At 50.4% G+C, this 23262-nt stretch overlaps 1 protein-coding gene across 8 annotated transcripts in view; it reads left to right on the top strand.

The window, feature by feature from the left end:
- Rreb1 (ras responsive element binding protein 1) overlaps positions 1-4048 on the top strand; it is a 219364-nt gene extending 215316 nt beyond the window's left edge. For all 8 annotated transcript variants that reach the window (XM_070024627.1, XM_070024629.1, XM_070024631.1 and 5 more), the window contains one exon: positions 453-4048. In XM_070024627.1, coding sequence (XP_069880728.1) covers positions 453-934 — 482 coding nt within the window. In that variant the 3' untranslated portion in view covers positions 935-4048. The remainder of the gene's footprint in view (positions 1-452) is intronic.
- Positions 4049-23262: the final 19214 nt, after the last annotated feature.

Genomic DNA, 23262 nt, shown 5'->3' with positions numbered 1-23262 from the left:
CTGTTGCTTTGGCAGGAGGGGGGAAAAAGAATTAGATAGAACCATGATGCCAAGAAATATCAATACCTTCTCTCTACCTCCTCCCCACCCCCACCCCCCAAAGAAGCTCCTGGCCCTATGCTGGGCTGCCATGCTCTCAGTAGAGACGTGGTTTTAACAGGCGCTGCGCTCGAATGGAGGAAAAGCCCAGCTGTGCCTTACGTCCCTGATACCCCAGGGGAGCACTGGCCTGGCCTCCCACCTCACTCCTTCCCAGGTTGTGAGATTCTGATTCCTCTGATCCCATTCTAGACTGTTGAGAGAGGAACGGGAGAGAAAGTGGTCCCTAGCACTTGTCTACCCTGTTGCCGGCTCAGACAAGTAATAAGCGCTCTCCTGGAGGAGGCAGGTGCCCTGGCCCTGGGAGCAGCCTATGGTTAACAGGTATGTCCTTTCTTTCTCTGGCTACTCAGGGGAAAGGCCATACAAGTGTCAGACCTGTGAGCGAACCTTCACTCTGAAGCACAGCCTGGTTAGGCACCAGCGGATCCACCAGAAGACCAGGCACGGCAAGCATCAGGCGAAGGACAGCGACAAGGATGAGCGAGCCGAGGAGGACAGCGAAGCCGAATCTGCCCACAGCGGCAACAATCCCGTCTCAGAAAATGAAGCGGAGGCTTCCGGTACCAACAACCACGTGGCTATCACCCGGAGCCGCAGAGAGAGCTTAGCCAATGCGGGGAAGGATTGCGGCCTCCAGGAGGAGAAGGCAGTGGTGGAGCCGGCTGCCGAGCCCAGCCAAGGTACCCCAGAGGAGGCGGCAGCTCCAGGGGAGCAGGACCCAGGGAGCCCAGCAGCCCTCGTGCAAGATCTGCTGGACCTGTGCAGCAAGAGGCCTGCTCACCCCATCCTGGCCACCGCGGACAGTGCCGCACAGCTCCTGGGGATGGAATGACAGCACCCCTGCTCCCCACCAGCACACAAAGCCAGCAGAGCAAAGAAAGCATCCTGAACCTGTATTTCATGAGGTTTCTTCAGTTTCCTTGAGTTGTCGGGGAGTGGGAGAGAGAATGAGCGATAGGAGAAGGGTATCATAGAGACAAGCAAGCGTGTGGCCAACTAGCTCGTGCCATAGCCTTATCATGCTTGTGCCCATGCGCCAGGCCGCAGCATGGTCAAATCCAGTGCCTTAACTACTTTCGGATCTTCCCATGTCATCATGGGTGGTGTTGTTTTTCCCAAATGACTTTATAACGAAACAAATACTTTAATGAATTTAAGCATTAACATTACCTTTTGTATTGGTGTGTGTGTGAGCTTGTTTTTGTGAATCTGTGACATTGCTGTTTGTTCTGTGAGCTAGAAACAGAAGAAAGAAAGAAAAAGAAAAGAAAAAAGAAAAACCCATGGACACCCATAGCCAATAACTGGAAGAAAATGATGTGAATTTCATGTATATGACCAGAGGGAAGATGGGTTCAAGGCTCATTTCTCAAAAAGACCTCTTTCTTTCTCTCTCTCTCTCCCCCTCTCTCTTTCTCTCTCTCTGTTTCTCTCTCTCTCTCCCCCCTCCTCCCTCCCTCCTTCTCTTTCTCTCTCCCTCCCTCTCCTTTTTTGCCTTTCTTGCCTTGCCTTTCTTTTTCCCTTCTTGTTGCTCCATAGAGGATCTGATCCTCTAAGCTGATCTAGGTATTACAGGATGTGGTTGATGAAGGTCTCTAGTAAGGGTCAAGCCAAAAACCAGGGGTGATTTCTAGCTTCAGCCATCTTTCTTATTCTTTCCACGTTAGAAATGGTTACCGTTCATGTTTCAAGACATTTGTTCTGAATTTACAGAGAAGAGTTACCTACCTGGCAACCTGACCTATGGAAAACATACCTGGATGTCCCCTCTTCCCCCATTTGGTGTATGTTGTTGTTATTATTAATATTATTATTGTTATTGTTATTATTTTTAGTTCATCAGTTTGCTGGGCTCTGCAGTCAGCAGAAACAAATGGGCAATATTTGTCCCTAGGAGACCCGCGCTGCCTCCGGGTCCCTGTGTGACACGTGCCTGGAGCTTTTGTTGACAGCGCTCTGGTGATAGCTCTACTGTACTCAGACAAGCCTTCCTTCCGTGACTGCAGAGTCCAGCAGGGGCCAGCGGTGGCACGCTGGATGTAGCCAAGGAGCAGCTTAAGCTGAGAGCCAGGATGTGGGTGTGATGGGAGAAGGCATCAGAGAGACCAGGGCTGCGCCTGGGGGCGCCTCCGAGATCATTTGAAGGAAGAAGGCAGTGACAGGCATGTTACACAATGTAGAGCAAGATATCCCAGTCTTCCTGCTACGCCCAGTCCAAAGCCTTACCCCCTCCCCCAGCTGTGCTACTGTCATTTGAAAAGCAAGGAAATACTACTACTGGTAATAAAACTACACATGCAAAGGGTAAAGATAAGAGGATTATACTTACCTTCCTGCGATGGATTGGGGCTTGATGATAGATACACTGTCATTATTCCTTAACTGACCCAAGGTTCTTCTATGCAAGAAATAGATGTCCCCCACTGTACCTGACCTGGGTCCAGACCCCTGTCCTTCACTCAAGACCCTGAGACACTCAGGCCTCTGCTTGTATCCCTCTGGGGTGTCTTGCCTGCTCTAAGGGCAGTGGCCCTCTGCCCCAGTTTCACTCCCCTTCTTTCCTCTCACCCCCTCCCCCGGCTTGTACCATCCATGCAGGCATGCGTGCATACATGCCTTTATGTCCACTTTGACCAGCTTTTTTTTTTTAAACCAATTTCTGGTGGCTAAAATCAAACCACCCCAACTTCAAAGGAAGATAGATATTTTAGCGATAGTGAAAAGTGATTGTTTTGCATATGCAAGGAATAAGAAAAAGTGAGGTATATGATTTTTTAACTATTGGGGTGTGTGAACCCGTTTTTAAATGAGGTTTATTATTTGCTGTTATGGTGAATGCGAATCAGAACCAGTAATGATCCCTTGGTCTTCTAAGTTAAGCCTAGTTCATGCATCCCTTCATTGTGTTCTTTTTTTTAATTATTATTATTACAATTGTTTTGTTATTTTTGTTGTTGTTATTTGGGGTTTCTTTGTGTTTTGTTCTTCTTTGCAACTCTCCACACTAAACTCGCAATATTGTGGAGAGAAGCCATGGCTGAACTCTCCGCTGCGGTGATGTAGCAGGGATCGGCCCCCGGCTGTCAGCGGGGGCCGCAGCTCACAAGAATCACTATTGATTTAAAGCTTTATTTAGCCTTGATCTGTACCCTCGTAGTGAATAAGGTCTTGCCACATTTTATTAGTGAGGTTGAGAAATGTATGATTTGTTCGTTGTGCTGCCCGCCTCCCCAATATTAAACTGTGAAATTTGTGATTTGTTGAAACGCTGGGTTAATCATAGCTTAGTTTGCATGTCCAGCTAATTTGTTTCTATACATTTTGTTTGATTCTCTTTCTCCTTCTCTCAGGGCTTTTACAAGAAAAAAAGTGTATATGTATGTATGCGTATGTGTGTGTATATATATGCATACATACATATATATGCGTATATATATGGATCTTCTGAGAAGTTTTTTTTTTGAGGTGCAAGTTTTTTTCTCTCTCTCTTTTTCTCCTCTTTGATTAATGGACACAGTGCTGAGATTCAATCACTACATGAAAAACCTGGCTGTGAAAACAAAACAACTCCTTCCCAGAGGGGGCTGTTTTCCAAACAATGTCAGATTCATCCTGCATCAGTCTCTTTCTTCTCCTCTCTTTCTTCAAGAAAGAAATTCATCTAGTGATTTCAGCCCATGCATTAAACAGGAAACAATAATACGTGTGTAGAATTCATACTTTTTTTTTTTCTAAAGGGAACTTAAACACTGCTGCTACATGTTATGTACAAAACTGGTTTATGCCACATGAACAGAGAATCACAAGTTTGGTTTTGGTACTTTTTGTTCCTCTTTGTACTCAGTTGTATAGAACTTCCAAATTCAGAATGAAAAGAAAGCTGTTCTGTATCAAACCATCTAAGCAATAAATGTTATATTAAAAAAAAATGGCAGAATGCCGATCACGCAGCTGTGCTGTGATTTACTGTAATCCTGTCTCCACACTTGCTGCCCACGCAGGAAGGTCATAGGTACAGGCAGTGCCTTGGCCACGTGGCTCTGTGGTATTTTGGGAAGCCCAGGCCACATCTGTACATGGGGCCTCCCTGAGAGAGTAGACAGGTGGGAAGGGACCGCCATGGTCAGAGAGAGACGCCTGCTGCAGCCAGTCTTGGCCATTGTTTAGCCACAGCCAAGCCAGCAAGTGTTTTCTGTACAACAGTAACTCCTCAGGTACCAGGCACAGGTGGCTCACGCCTGTAATCCTAGCTACTCAAGAGGCTTAGATCTGAGGATCACAGAAGCCAACAGACAGGAACGTCTGTGAGACTCTTATTTCCACTGAAACTTAAAAAAAGAAAAGAAAAATCCAGAAGTAGAGCTGTGGTTCACATGGTAGAACATAAGCCTTGAGCAGAAAAGCTCAGGGACAGTGCCTAGGATGTGAGTTCAAGCCCCAGGATTGGTACAAAAAGTAAAATAACTCCTAAGGCATCTTCCTGGCCTTTCCCTCTTAGCTAACCAGAGCTTTCTATGCTGGATGGAGGGAGAATCAGTTAGTGCAGTGTGCTTTAGAGATCAGGGGTGTGGAGAGCCAACCCGAGGCTGGAGGAAGAGGGTAAAGTCACCATATGGCTCCCAGAAAGCAATCCCAGAGGAAAGCAGGTTTGAGGAGCCTAGCGGTGGGTAACGCTGCAAAGACATTGGCCATCCTTTCAGCCCCTGAAGAATGAGCCACCCTGTGACCCCTGAACCTTCACAGCCAACTCTTGGCCCTACATGTGCTGCCCACCAGCCCCAGGGACTGACTTGAGATTCCAGTGAATGTGTCCTTGGTGAGGAAGCACAGAGCCAGCACGAACGAGTGGCTGACGGGCCTCCACGGCGGGGCAGGGCACTGCCACCACCACCAGATCACCTCGGACTAGGTGTCCAGATAGAAGTGGACTAGCGGCCAAGTCCCAGTGGCTCACACCTGTAATCCTAGCTACTGGGAGGCTGACATCTGAGGATTGCAGTTCAAAGCCAGCCCAGGCAGGAAAGGACATGAGACTTTATTTTCTGTTAGCCAGAAGTGGAGATGTGACTTGAGAGGGCACCTAGGCCTGAGTTTAAGACCCAGTACTGGCACACCTGCCCCCACCCAAAAAGAAAAAAAGCCTGTCAGGATGTATGGCTCAAGTGGTAGAAATGAGAGTTTCAGCCAGACACCAGTAATCCTAGCTGAGATCTGAGGATCACATTTCGAAGCCAGCCTGGCAGAATCTCCAATTAACCACTCAAAAAAACAGATGTGGAGCTGTGACTCAAAAGTGGTAGAGTGCAGAGCCGGCACCGGTGGCTCACGCCTATAATCCTAGCCACTCAGGAGACTGCGATCTGAGAATTCGGTTCAAAGCCAGCCTGGGCAGGAAAGTCTGTAAGACTCTTACCTCCAATTAACCACCAGAAAACTAAAAGTGGTGCTGTGGCTCAAGTGGTAGAGCTAGCCTTGAGCTGAAAAGCTAAAAGACAGCGCCCAGGCCCAGTTCAAGCCCCACAACTGCAAAAAAAAAAAAAAAAAAAGTTTTGACTGTGAGAAAAAAAAAAAAAGAAAGAAAGAAAGAAAATTCAAGGCCCTGCATTCAAGTTCTGGTACCAGCACACACAAAAACTCCATGGTCAGCCCTGGGGTGTGGGAGAAAAGAGACTGTACCCCAGCCACAAATATCAGGGTGACACTGGGAAAAGGTGTGGAGGAGGGGAAAAGATTGACTAGGTCAAGAGTGCTGCTTGCTGTCCAGCATGTGTTCCTCGTGGCTAGCACAGAAGAATTGATGCTGAGCTTCAGGCCATTCAGGGGCATCCAGGAAGTGTCTGTCACTCCGACACCTGAGTGGACTCCAGAGGGATCTTTATCCATGGCCTGACTCTTCTCAAGCTGCTGTCCACAACAGAACTGCCCTGGTGCCAGGCTCCATGCTGCCAGCTAGGGGCATGGATAGAAGGCAGGAAGCTGGCTGCAGGGTAAGCTGGGCCCTGTACAAATGTGGACGCATAGCGTCTCCACTTGGATAGAATTCTTGGGTGACCATCATCCAGGGAAGGCAGTTGGAGCCGCTTTTCTAAAATGTTTTTGGTGGGGTTTTTTGGTTTGTTTGGCTCTGCTGGCGGTTTGTGTGAGCATCTTCATTAAGCTTCACCTACTTCGTGGTAGATGTTGGCCAAAGCTCTCTAATGTTTCTCCTTCCAAGGGTCCCGTGATGCACAGCAAGCTTTCTGCCTCCTTCCCACCTTCCCCCATATTTATACTTCTTATTAGGAGGCCAGGAAGATGAAGAGCTTGTATCTAAGATGTGGCTTAACTTTTTCAGTTCAGATGTAGAAACAGGCCAGTAAGCAATGGCTTACACCTATAATTCTAGCTACACAGGAGGCTGAAATCTGAGGATTGAGGCTCAAAAGCCAGCCCTGGAAGAAAAGTCCCTGAAACTCCTTATCTCCTGTTAACCACCAAGAAGCTGGAAGTGGAGATGTGGCTCAAGTGGTAGAGTGCCATCCTTGAGTAAAAAGGTTTAGTAAGAGCATGAGGCCCTTGAGTTCAAGTAGTGACTGCCACACACACCCACACACACACACACACACACACACACACACACACACACACACACACACACACACACACACCTGCAGGTGTCTAGGGAGAAAGCCAGAGTGCACAGTCCCCTGGGCACATGCTCAGCCCTGCAGGATGACAAGACTGGGTAAGGGGTAGGGCAATGTCTGACCAGGGCACTGAGGCTATTGGATTCATACTGACAATGGGGTAACTGAGGCAAAGTGAACATAATGGAACTTCCAAGAGGCACTCATGGTAATGCAAGCAAAAATGGCTGCGGCTCAGAGCACCGAGCTGGGTGAGAAGAGCTGGAGGATTGGGTAGTAAGTCAGATGTGTGTGAGCCACAAAGCAGTCATGTCTGTGAGCCTCCCCCCTCCCAGAGCAGATCTTTGTTAGCTGCAACTTCCTCTAATTGCTGGGAAATAGCTTTTTAAAAAAAACCAGAAGTCTCCCTCTTAACAACCTGTGGCCAAAGTAAAGAATCTTTGTCCTGCCTGTCTGCCCCCGGAAGGGCCTTGCTTCTGGCTTCACCATCTACCCTTCTCCGGGCTTTTGTGCAGGGACCAGCTGCCCACTGTCCTACGGGCCACACACCCAGCAGAGAGACAGCACACTGCCATGGTTGCCAGTTGGCAGGGTCGCTCCCTGAGAGCACCAAAGGAGAACCCAAGAGACAGCACACAAGGCCTGGTGGGGCCTCCCTGGGCCGCCTCAGTTCCACACCAGTTTGGAGGTCCTGACGGCTCAGAGCAAGACAGGCTGTGGTGGGCTGGTGGTGCTTGCATCCAAATGACCTTCTATTGAAGCCATTCCCCAAGGTGCAAATGAACCTGTGAGAGGAGCTGGCAGGAGCTCAGGTCTCAGTGTGGGCCACTGGCACTGGGCCCTCATCGTCGCCTTGATGTACAGGTCATCAACCCCAAATATACAATTAGAATTGGATTGGTGTGAGAAGCCATCTACCTGGTCAGTGGTGGGCCCATGCCCAACCTCCTGAGAATCTTTTTAAAAAGGTGATGAGCACAGCAGTGCCCATCTGTCATCTCATCTATGGTGGGAAGTGTCCACAGAGGAAATGGGCTAGCCCAGGCATAAATGCAGGGCCATATTTGAAATGTTTCAAAGCCTAAAGGTCTGGGGGTGTGTGACATCAGTGATAGAGCACGTCAAAATGCAAGGTAACCCTGGGTTCACAAACAAAAACAACCCTGTTCATAAATCTAACATTTACCATCTTCACCCTCCTGAGTGCCCAGGGGAGTGGCTCTGAGAACATGCCGATGTTGCACGACCATCCCCCCGCAAACTGGAACCCTCCCCCCCCCCCGAACACCAGCTCTGCACTCCTACCCAGGCCACCCTGTCTACTTTCTGTGTCTGTTGGCTGTGACTCCTTTAGCGACCTCACATCACATTTGAAAGACAAACAACAATTATTTAGGACCTCACTTGTGAGAGCTTTACCCATGTGGCAGGTGAATAAAAGGACCCCTACCTGCCTGAAGATACAGAGGTAGGTAGAAAAATGGCCAAGAGCTGGGTTTCTGCAGACAAGCTGGCTGGAGTGCAGATCCCAGCTCTACCGCTTAGGCTGGTGAATGACCATAGGCCTTGATGTTTCCATCACTAAGAAGGCATAGCAATAGTGTTCTGCTTGTGGAGTAGGCGTTAGGCAAGTGTTCACAGCCCTCAACATTGTTTTTGTGTGTCCTGATACTGGGGCTTGAACTCAAGGCCTGGGTGTGTTTAGCTTTTTCATTTAAGGCTGTACCACTTGAGCCATGGACTCTCATAGACTTTCCTGCCCTAGCTGGTTTTTGAGCCACAATCCTCAGATCTGTCTCCTGAGTAGCTAGGATTATAAGGTGTGAGCCACTGGCACCCAGCTTTCTGATTCACATTTGAACCTTTCTGTGCCATTGTCTCATGGAATGACTAGTCAGTTGCCCTGTGAGGTAAATAGCCAGGACCTCTATGACTAGAGGAAGGACCTGTGGTAGGTTGCTTCAGGCCCTGCCTCCAGCTGGAAGGTCCTGCTACCTTCTCCTCCCCACTTCCTCCAACTCTGGAATCTAGTCACCTTCCCACTCAACGCTGCTTGGCCTCCTCAGGCCCCAGGACTCCATGATGGCCTCCATGCTCATCAGATATCCCAGCATGGGGGCTGGGAGGGAAGGTGCTGTCTCAGCTCCTTCACACCAGACACTTCTCAGAAAGCCTGCATCAGTCTCAACCACTGGGGGAGCTGGCCTTGGTACACCCAGCACCCAGGACACGTCCTAGCCCTCACTACCTCCATACTCAGGGGCGACCTGAGGTCCTCCAGCATCTGTATCCCCTGGAGCTAGTTAAAGATGAACACCTCCAGACCATCCAGTCCTGTAGATTGCTATTCCCATTTTATTTTAACAAGAGCCTCATCAGATTTTTTTTTTATTGTGAAAATACTGTACAGAGGGGTTACAATTACATGGGCAAGATCATGAGTCCATTTCTTATCAAGCATTGTAGCCTCCTCCTTTGTTTCCCCTTCCCATCCCATCCTCCCCCCGCCCCCCACCCAATCCTCCCCGCTTCCCCCCCCCCACCAAAGTTGTAAAGTTCGTTTTCAACATAACGACTTGTACATTTCATTGTTGCAATGGGTCCACCTGTATCCCTATTAAATGATTTGTTTTTCCCCTTCCCCTCCACAAATTATACCAACATCAAATACAGTAAAAGCAGAGGTTATACTGTGGGGGAGGGACATACAAAGCAACAAAGAAATAATCTTATAAATGTGTTAGAAACAATCGCATGAAAGAAAAAAAACATTTGAATACATATCTTCGGGTTCATTTCCCTAACATCACCTTATCTGACCTTTTCTGCTTGACTCAGACATATACTAGATATTGAAAATAAGGGAAACCATGGGACCTATGTTTCTTTGGGCCTGGCTTACTTCACTTAATATAATTTTTTTCCAAGCCTTTCCATTTCCTAACAAATGGGGCAATGTCATTCTGATGGAGGCATAGAATTCCATTGTATATATATACCACATTTTCTTGATCCATTCATCTACTGAGGGGCATCTGGGTTGGTTCCATATCTTAGCTATGGTAAATAATTTTGCAATAAACATAGTTGTGCTGATAGCTTTCGTATAGTCTTGTTTGTGATCATTTGGGTAAATGCCCAAAAGTGGGATTGCTGGGTCATAGGGGAGCTCTATGTGGAGTCTTTTGAGGAACCTCCATACTGCTTCCCGAAGTGGTTGAACAAGTTTACACTCCCACCAACAATGCAGTAAGGTTCCCTTCTGTCCACATCCCCTCCAGCATCTGTTGTTTTTAGAGTTCTTGATTTTTGCCATTCTAACTGGAGTGAGGTGGTATCTCAATGTTGTTTTGATTTGCATTTCTTTTATGGCTAGGGAGGTTGAGCGTTAGCGTTTCTTCATGTGTCTATTGGCCATCCTTCTTTCCTCTTCAGAGAAGTTTTTTTTTTAAGTCTTTAGCCCACTTATTTATTGTGCAGTTGTTTCTTTGAGGATTTGTTGTTGGGGGATTTAATTTTTTGAGTTCCAGGTATATTTTAGATATGAGACCCTTGTCTGTTGTATGGCTAGTGAAGCTCTTCTCCGTGGGCTTTCTATTGATCTTGCTAGCTATGTCCTTTGCCATGCAGAAGCTCTGCAACTTCATGCAATCCCATTTGTCCAACCTTTCTTTGATTTGTTGTGTTTCTGGGTCTCTATTAAGAAAATTTCGGCCTGTGCCAAGGAGACCTAGGGTTTCTCCTATTCCATCCTGTAATGTTTTCAGGGTGTCTGCTTTGACTTCAAGGTCTTTGATCCATTTGGAGTTGATTTTGGTGCAGGGTGATATATAAGGTTCTAGCTTTAGTTTTCTATAAGTAGTTAACCAATTTTGCCAGCACCATTTATTGAAGAGGCTGTCTTTCTTCCATTCTATTTTTTTAGCTCCCTTATTGAAGATTAGATGGCTATAGGTCTGTAGGTTCATTTCTGAGGTCTGTTCTTGTGCCAGTACCAAGCTGTTTTTATTACTATGGCTTTATAGTAGAGTTTGAAATTTGGTATTGATATTCCTCCAGCAGTGTTCTTTCCATTGAGGAGCGTTTTTGCTATTCGGGGTCTTTTATTGTTCCATATGAATTTTTGGATTGCCTCTCTATTTCCTTGAAGAATGAGGTTGGAATTTTGATAGGTATCGCATTGAATTTGTAGATAGCCTTGGGAAGTATTGCCATTTTCACAATGTTAATCTTTCCAATCCAGGAGCACCTCATCAGATTTATTAAACATACAGGAACATATTAAAATCTGAGGGCCTCTGCTCTAGAACCCAAACTTGGCAGAGGATGAGCTCCTTACCCAGCTACACAGACAGCCCTTAGAAACTATTTGCCAGCTTCTTATTACTAAAAAAGTGCCTAAGACAATCAACTTATAAAGAGGAAAGGTTTAGCTAGGCATGGTAATACAACCCTCTCATCTCATCAGCACTCAGGAGTATAGTAAGTTCAATGCTAGTTTAGAAAAGTGAGTTTGAGGCCAGCCTCAGCCACATAGCAAGGTGTTCTCAAAAAAAGAAAGAGCTGGGCGCCGGTGGCTCACGCCTGTAATCCTAGCTACTCAGGAAGCTGAGATCTGAGGATCGCGGTTCAAAGCCAGCCTGGGCAGGAAACTCTGTGAGACTCTTATCTCCAATAAACCACTCAGAAAACCAGAAGTGGTTCTGTGGCTCAAGTGGTAGAGCACTAGCCTTGAGCTGAAGAGCTGAGGGACAGCGCTCAGGCCCCATGACAGACAAAAAATAAATGAAAAATAAAATTTTTTTAAATTAAAAAAAGAAAGAGAGAGAGAAAGAAAGAAAAAAGAGAGAAGGAAGGAAGGAAGGAAGGAAGAAAGAAAGGAAGGAAGGAAGGAAGAGAAGAGATAAAAGAAAAAGAAAAGAAAAACAGTTAGGCACCATTGGCTCACACTTGTAATCCTAGCTACCTTCAGGTGGCTGAGGATCATGTTGAAAGTCAGCCTGGGCAGGAAAATCTGTGAGACTCTTTACCTCTAATTAACTACCACAAAAGCAGAAGTAGTGCTGTGGCTCAAAGTGGTAGAGCTCTAGCTTTGAGCTCAAAAGCTCTAGGACCTGAGTTAAAGCCCATGGCCAACAGCAAAATAAAAAAAAAAAAAATAACAGGGGCTAGGAAGGTGGCTCAGTGGTAGAGTGCTTGCCTTGCATGCATGAGGCCCTGGGTTCGATTCCTCAGCACCACATAAGCAAAAAAAGCTGGAAGTGGCACTGTGGCTCAAGTGGTAGATTACTTAGCCTTGAGCTGAAGAGCTGAGGGACAGCGCCCAGGCCCAGAGGCCCCATGACCAACAAAAATAAATGAATAAACAAAATAATAATAAAACCGGGGCTGGATGTGTGGCTTGAGTGGTAGAGCATATGCCTCACAAACACAAAGCCCTAAATCCAGTACCATGCACATGCACGAGTGCTTGCACACCCCCCCACACACAAATAGATATAAAGTTGGGCACCAATAACTCACACCTGTAATTATAGCTATTCAGGAGGCTGAGATCTGAGGATCACTTTGAAGCCAGACAGGAAGGAAAGTCTGTGAGACTCATCTCCAATTAACCACCAAAAAACCAGAAGTGGAGCTGTGGCTCAAGTGGTAGAGTGCTATCCTTGATAGATTCAGGGACAACGCCAGGAACTGGCACACACACAAAAAGTTATTTGGTGCATAGTTTCAGGTTTCAGTCATAGCCTTTGAGCCTGTGGCGAGGCGGTACCTTGTGGTGGGAGCATGTGGTTGCAGGAGCTGCTCACATCATGACAGTCAGGAAGCAGAGAGACAGGAAGGGCTAAGGCCCCAGATCCCTTTCAAAGGCAACCTCCCTGCCAGTGACCCAACCCTTATCATAAAGTTTCTACCACTCAGAATCACCAAGGGCTGGAGACTAAGCCATGGGCTTTAAGGCAACACTCCAGATTTGAATTACAGAACCATCCCAGGAAGGCAAATCCCAGACCTAACTCCCTTTCCCTCCTTACCTTCTTCCTTTCCTCCGTCCCTCCCCCAACCTCCTTCCCCTACTGGCAGACACAACCACAGCCTCATCACAAGTCACTCAAAAGTCTAGCCTAAGGTTCCTGCTTTTTTGTTTGCCATGCTCATGGATTCCCAAGGCCCCGCAGACGGGGCCTCCAACTTCCTGGGGAGCAGCAGCTGCCCGCCTGCCTCCACCCAGCCCAGCCACAGGCCCCAAGCAGCCAAGGCCTCTCCCTTCCCGTGCCCAATTCCCCAAGGAGGACAGGAACTAGGGAGGATGATGGAGTTTATTTTAAACTTATAATTGAAGGTTGCTTGTTAACAACAACCAAACAGTCCCCTCCAAGTCTAGGCTGCCAAAGACCCAGGTCCTAAATAAGAAACAGGCCGTCACTCCTCTCCTGCTTTACTTTGGGGAGAAGAAGAAGCTGCAGACAGTGTCCTCACCTGCCTCAGGGCATCCTGACTGGAAACCGCAGGACACAGGAAGTTCTGGTGATCATGTGCGCAGGGTGTGAGCTCAGGCTGCCTTTCCTTCCACCTCTGACTGACCCTCCCAGACTGGTGCAGTGGTTGCTGGAGGGTTTTGTGTCCTGTCTGCCCTGAAAGTCTAGAGAGCTGAGATGGAAATCCAGCCCCTCAGAGCATGGTGGCGCATGGCTGGTGCCCACCTAAGTCTGGCTGGCTAAAAGAAGCCTTGTAAGGAAGAGATTGCCCCCAGAAAAATCCTACTGCAGAAGGTCCAGAGCAGCTACAAAAAAGACAACTTCCTGCCAAGTGCCTGTGGCTCACGCCTGTAATCCTAGCTACTCCGGAGGCTGAGAGCTGAGGATCACAGTTCAAAGCCAGCCCAGGTGGAAAAGTCCTGAGATTCTTGCCACCAGAAAACCAGAAGTGGAGCTGTGGAAGAGTGCTAGCCTTGAGTAAAAAAGCTCAGGGACAGCGCCCAGGCCCTGAGTTCAAGCCCTACAATTGACCCCCCTGCCCTGAGCCCCCCTTCTTAAGGTCCTTAGTCCTGCGCGTCTCCCAGCACCTCTCCATTCTCCTGTGCCCAGCCCCTCAGCCTGTCCATACCACGGCCTGACCAATGCCTGTGTTTCCCCTGCCCACTAATGGCCTTGGGGGGCCCTGCCCGCCTCAGGACTGCCATCTACTTACGGTTGCACTTGGGGCTCTCCTGGAAAAGCTGTGGGATTTCATAAGCAGCAATGAGCTCTGTCAGGCTGGCACGCCTGGCGGCTCTGCCTCTCTAGAATGTCAGCACATACACTCTGTCCTGAAACCTCCAGGTCAAGGGGCATGCCTGTGCTTTGCTCTCAGTGACTCTAGGCTCACCCCTGTAGCTCAGCGATCCTCCTCTACCAGGGTCCCTCCCAGCTGTGGATTTTGGTCCCCTTTCAGAGGCAAGCAGAGCTTCCTAGCACACTGCCTTGATACCTGGAAAGTTCCCAGGTGGAAACCACCTCCCTTTCTCTCTCAGCTGCCCACCCCCAAGTTACATTAGAGTCTGGATTATGATGGAGAGCTGGGGTGGAATGGGAAGTGGAGTGTAAGAGCAGGAGAGTCAGAGGGCCCAGGGCAGGGGACAGAAATAAAAACATAAAAGACATAGAGAAGCAAATGAAAAGATTGAAATTCCCAGCAGTAGCTGGCTGCTCCAGGCTCACATCTGTAATCCAATTAGGAGGCTGAGACCTGAGGATTGCAGTTCCAGGCTGGCCAGGTCCAGAAAGTCCATGAGACTCTTATCTCCAATTAGCTACCAACAAAGCCAGACGTGGAGCTGTGACTCAACTGATAGAGCAAAAAAGCTCAGGACCAGTGCCAGGCCCTGAGTTCAAGTGTCAGGACTAAGGGGAAAAAAATCCAGTACTGGGCTGGGAAGGTGGCTCAGTGGTAGAGTGCTTGCTTTGCATGCATGAGGCCCTGGGTTCGATTCCTCAGCACCACATAAGCAAAAAGAAAAAAAGCCAGAAGTGGCGCTGTGGCTCAAGTGGTAGAGTGCTAGCCTTGAGCTGAAGAGCTGAGGGACAGAGTCCAGGCCCAGAGTTCAAGCCCCACGACCGACCAAAAAAAACCAAAAAAGTGTGGGGCTCCTAGTGTTGGAGCCAGCAGTCAGAGCACTCTGGAGGCTAAAGATCAGTCCGTGGTGGCTAGGTGGTAAGGGCGGGAGCCCTGAGCAGCCCTGTGGTCTGGGGTGTAAACCGCCGTGGCGACGCCCGGTGTGGCGGCTTCTGCTGGCCATTCCTGGAATTGCTCCTACGCTAGTGAGGAGTATTCCTCGCTTGTCCAGCAGGTGGCGAGCGCGTCCGCGCCCTTCTTCTTCCATCCTTGACTACGGGAGTAAAGTCACCCAATCTCCAGTGTGAGGAATGTGGGCCTGGGACAGTCCGTTTTGTGTACTGGGGTTTTGAACAAAGTCCTCGTCATTATCATTCTACTTGTTGGGGCCTAAGCTCGAGTTGTTGTGCGTATTCATCAGAGGGGGATCTTGCTATGTGGCCCAGGCTGTGTGAAAACTATCTGGAATTCCAGGTATGGTCTGGGTTGTTTCTTATTGATACCAGAGTGTATCACCAGGGACCAACCTAGAACTCTAAAGACTGAAGGAGTGTTAAAGATTTGCAAGAGCCTAAAAGCTGCAAGTCTGTTTAGATAGAATCTCCCAAGTTACTCAAATATATATGTATGTACACATGCATATGAATACATATGAATTTATATACATATGTATACATATATGTGTATATATACATATGTGTGTGTTACACACACACACACAACCCTTCAATTCTTCAAAGGTGACTGAATTTGATGTTAGGGTCTTTAAGAGGTGAATGTTAAAATGGCTCACAGGGATATGGCTCAATCTGATGGGGGGGGGGGGCAGAGGGGAACTGGGACCAGAAGCAGAGGGAGACCATGTGGAAATCCAAGAAGATGATGCTGTCTGTAAGCCAGAAGTCTCCAAAGAAACCTGCCCACACCCTGCCCTTGGACTTCAGCCTCACAACTGGAAGAAAAGAAATGTCTCCTGGTTAAGTCCTTCAGCCAGGTGCTTTGCTGCACTCACCCTGACTGATGCACTGCCCTGGGTCTGACTATCAGGTTGTTAGAGGGTTGGTAGAGAAGGAACATTCCTTCATTCTGGAGTTTCCTGGTCTGCTGCTTTGCAAAGGCCAGCACCGAGGGTTGGCTACACAGAAAGCACTCAATAAATATTAGGGACAAAATAGTCAACTTGGTATTTTCAAGAGGAGAATGCCGGGTGTGAGATTCAAGGACCGTGCAGGCTGTATTATAAAGCTAAGCAACAAGTCTCTGCAGGGCGCCCCCGGGCCCAGCAGCACTGGCCACACACACCTTTCATTGAATGTCTATTTAAATGTCCACAAAATTCAGAAGCACAAGAAAGAGTTCTGAGCCGGATCTGGTAGCACATGCCTTTGACCCCAGCCCCCAGGAAGCTGAGGCAGGAGAATCTTAGGTTCCAATACTTAATGTGTGTGGGGAGGGGGGGGACTCAGGGACAGCACCCGGACCCTGAGTCCAAGCCCCACAACCAACCAAGAAAAAACCAAAGACTCTCGGAGTTGTCTACCAGGGCTGGCTTTGAACTGGTGATCTCAGATCTCAGCTTCAAGTAGCTAGAATTGCAGGCGTGAGCCGCCAGTGCCTGGCTATGTGGTGGGTCTCTTTGAACACAGGTTCCTGGGCTCCTGAGATTTGGAGGGGGGCAGGGGAGCCCGGGTGATCTGGAAGCTCGAGGCTCCGGGCCGGCGCGCGAGCACAGGCCACACGGGGAGGCTGACAGCGGTTCTGCTTCTCCTTTGGCTCAGCGCCTTCCCTTTGCCTTCGTCCCTCTCCTTGATGCCGGTCCTCTCTCCAAGGCCTGGCTCCAGCATCTCCCGCGCCTCGGCCGCGCCCGGCCCGCTGGCGCAGCTCAGCCCCAGCCACGGCGGCCCTGCGGCGGCCTGGCTCGCGCAGACAGAAACCGGCTCCGCGTTGCATCCCCGGCCTGGCCTGGCGCCCGGCCACGGATTCCTACTTGTGCGTAGGCCTTTGCCGTCCATTTATTGCAGCCGAGGAAGGTTCCGGGGAGCGCGGGAGGAACAAGCAGCACCGACCGGCCCGACAGCCGGGCTGGGGCCCCCGGCTGCCCGGCAAGGCCCGGCTCACCGTCGGGGCCCCGGGCACGCGGACCGGGCTGGGCCCCCGACCCTTCCCGAGGTTCCCGGGACGCTCGGGGACCCTTGCCTTTCACCATTTCCCTTGGGTGGGAATGGAAGCTGGCGATCGGCCTGTCGCGGGGGGTGTGGGGGGGTGTGGGGTGTGTGTGGGATGTGCGGGGTGTGCGGGGTGTGTGTGCGGGGTGTGTGTGCGGGGGTGCGGGGGTGCGGGGGGGTGCGGGGTGTGTGTGTGGGGAGGTGTAGGGGGTGTGCGGGGTGTGTGTGTGTGCGGGGGGTGCGGGGGTGTGTGTGCGGGGGTGCGGTTGTGCGGGGGTACGCGGGGGGGTGTGTGCGGGGAGGTGCGGGGGTGTGTGGGGTGTGCGGGGGTGTGCGGGGTGTGTGTGCGGGGAGGTGTAGGGGGTGTGCGGGGTGTGTGTGTGTGCGGGGGGGTGCGGGGGTATGTGCGGGGGGTGCGGGGGTGCGGTTGTGCGGGGGTATGCGGGGGGTGTGTGCGGGGAGGTGCGGGGGTGTGTGGGGTGTGCGGGGCTGTGCGGGGTGTGTGTACAGGGAGGTGTAGGGGGTGTGCGGGGTGTGTGTGTGCGGGGAGGTGTAGGGGTGTGCGGGTGTGTGTGTGCGGGGGGTACGGGGGTGTGTGCGGGGGGTGCGGGGGTGTGTTGGGGTGTGCGGGGGTGCGGTTGTGCAGGGGTATGCGGGGGTGTGTGCGCGGGGAGGTGCGGGGGGTGTGTGGGATGTGCGGGGGTGTGCGGCGTGTGTGTGCGGAGGGGTGTGCGGGGAGGTGTGGGGGGTGTGCGGGGTGTGTGTGTGTGCAGGGGGTGCGGGGGTGTGTGTGGGGTATGTGTGGGGTGCGCGGGGTGTGTGTGCGGAGGGGTGTGCGGGGAGGTGTGGGGGGTGTGCGGGGGTGTGTGTGTGCAGGGGGTGCGGGGGTGTGTGTGGGGTATGTGTGGGGTGTGCGGGCTGTGTGTGGGGTGCGGGTGTGCGGGGAGGTGTGGGGTGTGTGTGCGGGGAGGTGCGGGGGGGGGTGTGGGGGTGTGCGGGGTGTGTGTGCGGGTGTGTGTGTGGGGTGCGGGGGTGCGGGGGGTGCGGAGGAGTGTGGGGGTGTGCGGGGGGTTCAGGGGGTGCGGGGGGTGCCCAGAGCCCTGGCCCCTGCCCACCCCTGCCGCCCGTGTCCGGGGGACCCCCATGGACGACAGCCTGGGCCCTGCGGTCCCCCGAGGCGGGCCTGGCCGGCAGCGGGGCCCAGCTCTCCCGGGCAACCTCCCCCCAGAAGCAGCGCGCACAGCCGTCTTCAGCCGCCAGGCCCGGAGAGCCGGGCCCAGCGGTGCCTGGCCGAGCTGCCGGGCTGTCCTAGGCTTCACACGGAGCAAACTGCCGCACGCGGGGCCCCGGCAGCGGCGGGCCCCGGGCAGCAGCGGCCCCGGGCAGCGGCGGGTCCCGGGCAGCTGGGGCCCCGGGCAGAGGCGGGCCCCGGGCAGCTGGGGCCCCGGGCAGCTGGGGCCCGGGCAGCTGGGGCCCCGCCGGGCGGCGTTTCCCTGCCCGGCCGGGCGAGGCGCGCCCGCACCGGACCGCAGCCGAGAACTCCGTCAGTGCGTCTCTCTCCTCCTGCGTCTGCAAAAGCAAAGGAGACGGCGAGCTGAGGAGGTGTGGGTCGGGCTGCAGGCCGAGGGCCGCTCACTACAGAGATCCCCTTCCCACCCATCCAAGGCCCCGGATCGCCCACGTTCCCACTCTTCCTCCACCCAGAGCGCAAGGACAGCCATCTCTGCTGCGAGTGCAACGTTTCTAAGGTTGGCCCAGCATGGCAAGCCAGGCACGCAAGCGCGTTGGCCAGAAGCAAATCCCAAAGACGGGCCCAGAAACCACGCGGCCGGCTGTGAGCAGAGCCGGCCTTGGTGGGGCCGGGCTGCGGGGCCGTGGAGAAGCACCGCGTGCTGACACCGGGCCGGCATCGTGAACTGCCGCCTGGTCTAAGCAAGCGCCCTTAGGTGACACATCGCCTGGAGCTGGAGAATGAGACCTGGACATTCCCATCTCGTCAGTGTGCTTGTCAGTCCAGCGGCAGCAGGCGGCCCAGGAGACCAGGCCAGTCACTATGGCTTCTGAGGTGTTCCTGCCAACAGGCGGAATGAATCCAACCATCACTCCAACTCTAATGGGGTGTACGCAACGGGGCGGGAACTCTGTAAAATGACTTAGCTCCTACTCCTGAAAAATGCCAAGGTATGCTGGGTGCTGGTGGCTCACACCTGTAATCCTAGCTACTCAGGAGGCTGAGATCTGAGGATCACAGTTCAAAGCCAGCCTAGGTAGGAAAGTCCATGAGACTCTTATCTCCAGTTAACCAGCAAAAAGCTGGAAATGGAGCCATGGCTCAGGTGGCAGAACACCAGCCTTGAAAGAAAAAGTTGAGAGTTCAAGCCCTAGTACTGGCACACACACACACACACACACACACACACACACACACACACACACACACACACACTCCCCAAACTGGTCTATCAGGAGGCAAGGTGCTTAGATCTTCTTGGGGGTGAGAGGATTGTTTGCCCAGCATGGGGCCCTCCACCCTAGGAGCTAAGTATTCAAGGCAAGGACTAGTGAATGAGCGCTGCCATTCCCAAGTCACCAGTGCACCCATCCACAGGCAGGTTGCTGGCCTCAGGTAAGTGCTTCCCAACCACGCAGGGCAAGGAGTCTTGCCAGCCTGCTTGTGGAGGCCCAGGGGCAGACTGAAGATGGTTCCAAGAGAGGAGTATGGTAGGCCATATTATGTGGAAATAGTGAGAGCGTGCTGGGGACAGAGAGCTGGCCAACCCCCATGCTAAGTCCCAGGTACCTCTGGGACACAGGGTGTTTATCCAGATGGGTCTGGTGGCCTGAGAGGTCCTAGTGCTACAGCAGGATGCAACAGGTGGCATCAGCTGCCTCACCCCTGCTGGGAATCCTGAGGCAAATTGCTGTGTGGTTTATGTCTCCATTTCCCCAGCTGGAAAATGGTGATCCAAGACCATTTTCAAACAGAGAATTAAATGAACAAGTAGAGTTGGGTACTGGTGGCTTACACCTGTTTTCCTAGCTACTCCGGAGGCTGAGATCTGAGGGTTGAAGTTCGTAGCCAGTCCATAGATTCTTATATCCAATTAACCACCCAAAAGCCAGAAATGGAGCTGTGGTTCAGGTGGTAGAGAGCTATCCTTGAGCAAAACAAAACAAAACAAAAAACAAGGTCCTGAGTTCACGCCACAGGATACACACACACACACACACACACACACACACACACACCAGAGCAATTTCAGCTTTTCACTAGAGGGTGAGAAACAGTAGGAAGGGGTCTGTGCAAGTCTGAGGAGGCATAGTCAGGCCCAGCTCCTCACCATGCCTGGTCTGTGTGTATGTCCTGCTACGTGGTTGGCAAGCATCTTCCTGGGTGTACCCAGGACAGAGGGCTCAGCCAGGGGAAGCCCCAGACCCTTCTGAGGAATGGCTAGGGTATGGCTGTGGAGAGCCAGCAGGACATGGTAAATGAGGGTTCTGGGTGCTGGGCTAGAGTCACAGTCTGCGGATGGTATTCCAAATGTAGCTGCTGCTGCTTCTTGTTGTTCAGTATTGGGGCTGAAACTCGGCCCGAGCACTCTCGCTGAGCTATTTTGCTTAAGGCTAGCACTTTAACACTTTGAGCCACAGCACCACTACCTGGGTTTTGAGTGGTTAATTGGAGATACAAGTCTCACAGGGACTTTTCTGTCTGGGCTGGCTTCAAAACCTTGATCGCCCAACAAAATGTAGTTGTTTAAGCAATCATCCTCAATCCCTCCCTCCCCACCCCCAGCTCACACACAACATACCAGCAAGACCTGTTTGAGAGCAAGAACTATTGCAGTAATTCCATTTAGAGGAAGAAAACTAATGATTACTTCCACTTGTATTTCAAGCCGTCTTGTATTTTTATATAATCCAATAAAATATGTAAGGTTTCCAACATCATATTAAAGAGCTTCTTTGAAAACCAAATTACTCTATGGGAATACTCTGGAAAAACTATATCCTAAAATTGCCCTTTACCTTAGCCTGGTATGATATGTGTACACACACACACACACACACACACACACACACACACACACACACACCTCTGCTACCCTTGGGAACAAAACCAGGGCTTCAAGCATCAACATTCTTAACCCTTTGTTTCTTTGAGGGACGGTACTATTGTCACTTAGACTGGCCTTGAACTTAAGATCTTCCTGATTACTGGGATTACAGGTATGTACCATCTGACTCAGCACTAATTTGTTGTCTTTTTTGTAGCATTGGGATTGAACCATGCCTCCAGCATACTAGGCAAGAGCTCTACCACTTGAACCATGTCACCAGATGAAAAGTTTTGGGTTTTATTTTTGACAAAACAAGAAGTGATACCTCGTCTAAAAAATATAAAAGTGTGTCATAAGAGGGATTATTTTTCTAAGAAGACCTACAGAGCATAATTAGGAACCAAGGAAGTTGGTTTGAGTTCAAGGTGAACTAAGAATCAAACTATCCAGAGATATATACGAGCTGCCACATGGCAGGTGACTGTGTGGGGGCGGGGGGGGCGGGGGAGAGTGTCCCAGACACTGGGCAAAGAGCTGGACTAGAAAACAAACAATTTGGGTCCTTCCCAACTCTAATATTCTGAAGTTCCATTAAGGAGAGGGTAAAAGAAAGAAGACCAACCATTTACACAAATTTCCCAGGGGGTAAGAAAGAGGTTGCTGGCGATGGTTTGGGGCACTACTCTAGTAGTGAAAATTAGAAAACCACTTTGAGTCAGGCATAGGGATATTTTTTCATGATGTATTTTTAAAAAGTGAACAGTGAACACATGGCAAGGGATATATAAATATTCATCAGATAAATAACGAGTTGCTTTTCATCTCATTTCTTCAAGTGAAGGACAGGCTAAGACAAGTTAGATACTTGCCTCAAGTTGTCCTGCCAGTGAGTGAGGGGGGTCTGGATTCAATGAAGGGCACACTCCAGTGGCTGTGAGCCATTGTACGACATCACCAAGCAACAAGTGAAGCAGTCTGTCTCCTCATGCGAGGCCTATCGTGGGGAAGGACATGATGAGGTCCGCTTTGTCTGCCAAGGCTGCTCCCATAGACACAGAGTCTACAGCGCATCCTTAATGTAGGCCACGGGGATAGGAAAATACTTGTCTTCCATTATGCTATCAACATAAATCATTCCAATACTTAAACAAAAGACTGGAAATGGAGCTGTGGCTTAAAGTGGTAAAACACTAGTCTGGAGGAAAAGAGCTCAGGGAAAATGTTCAGGCCCTGACTTCAAGCTCTACCACCACCACAAAACAAAACAAAACAAAAAATCAAAATCACTTCTTGGGCTGAAAACATGGCTTTGTGGTAGAGTGCTTGCCTAGCATGCATGGGACTCTGGGTTCTATTCCTCAGTACCACATAAACAACAACAAATTAATAATAACCTTAAAAATAAATCTTAAGTTTGTTTTAAAAACTCAAGATAATTTCGGTGATATAGCAATATAGTACTTTTTGCTTTGGCATGATATGTAATTTTGGGGTGGAGTACAGCTGAGGGGGTGTGGGCCGGCTGGAACAAGTTGTTTTAGGAAAGAAAAATGTCAGTTTTGTCTACTTCCCAGGTCTCTCCAGCTTTCTGGCAATGGCCAAGCAGGCAGCTGCTGTACCATGCATGGGCAGCAGAGGGCAGCAAAACACATACGGGCAGACATGCATGGGGTAGCCTGGGAGGCCAAAGCAAATGTTTTCACAGCATTTAGAGAATTCTTGCAGTGGAAGGATATCACAGATTTGAAGTTATGAAAACAAAGTAATCAGGAACAAGTAACTGTCCGTTCCCTTCTAAGAAACTCTGTAACAGAATGACTCAGCTAGTGTTGTGAGTGAGAACAAAATACTACAAAAAGGCTTAAACTAGTTTTCCTTCCATTCTTCATGGGTCTGTGATGGCCAGTGGGCAATTTTTGTGCATCTGTAAAAGTTGCCATTATGGTTTTTGTTGTTGTTTTTTGGTGCCTGTAGTGGAGCTTCAATTCAGAATCTTGTGTTCTTTTAGCCCTTTTCTCTCACAGCTGGAGCCCTACTACTTGAGTCACACCTCTTCCAGCTTTTTGTTGGTTAATTGGAGATAAGAGTCTCAAGAACTTTCCTGGCTGGGCTAGCTTTGAACCATGATCCTCAGATCCCAGCCTCCTGAGCAGCTAGGATCAGAGGTGTGAGCCTCTGATGCCTAGCTCCATTATGCCTAAAGAAATCTCAGTT

This window comes from Dipodomys merriami, unplaced genomic scaffold (assembly GCF_024711535.1).
Source record: "Dipodomys merriami isolate MVZ:Mamm:240054 unplaced genomic scaffold, mDipMer1.0.p SCAF_16, whole genome shotgun sequence".
Taxonomy (NCBI): Eukaryota; Metazoa; Chordata; class Mammalia; order Rodentia; family Heteromyidae; genus Dipodomys; species Dipodomys merriami.
This window is presented reverse-complemented; position numbering and strand designations above follow the sequence as displayed.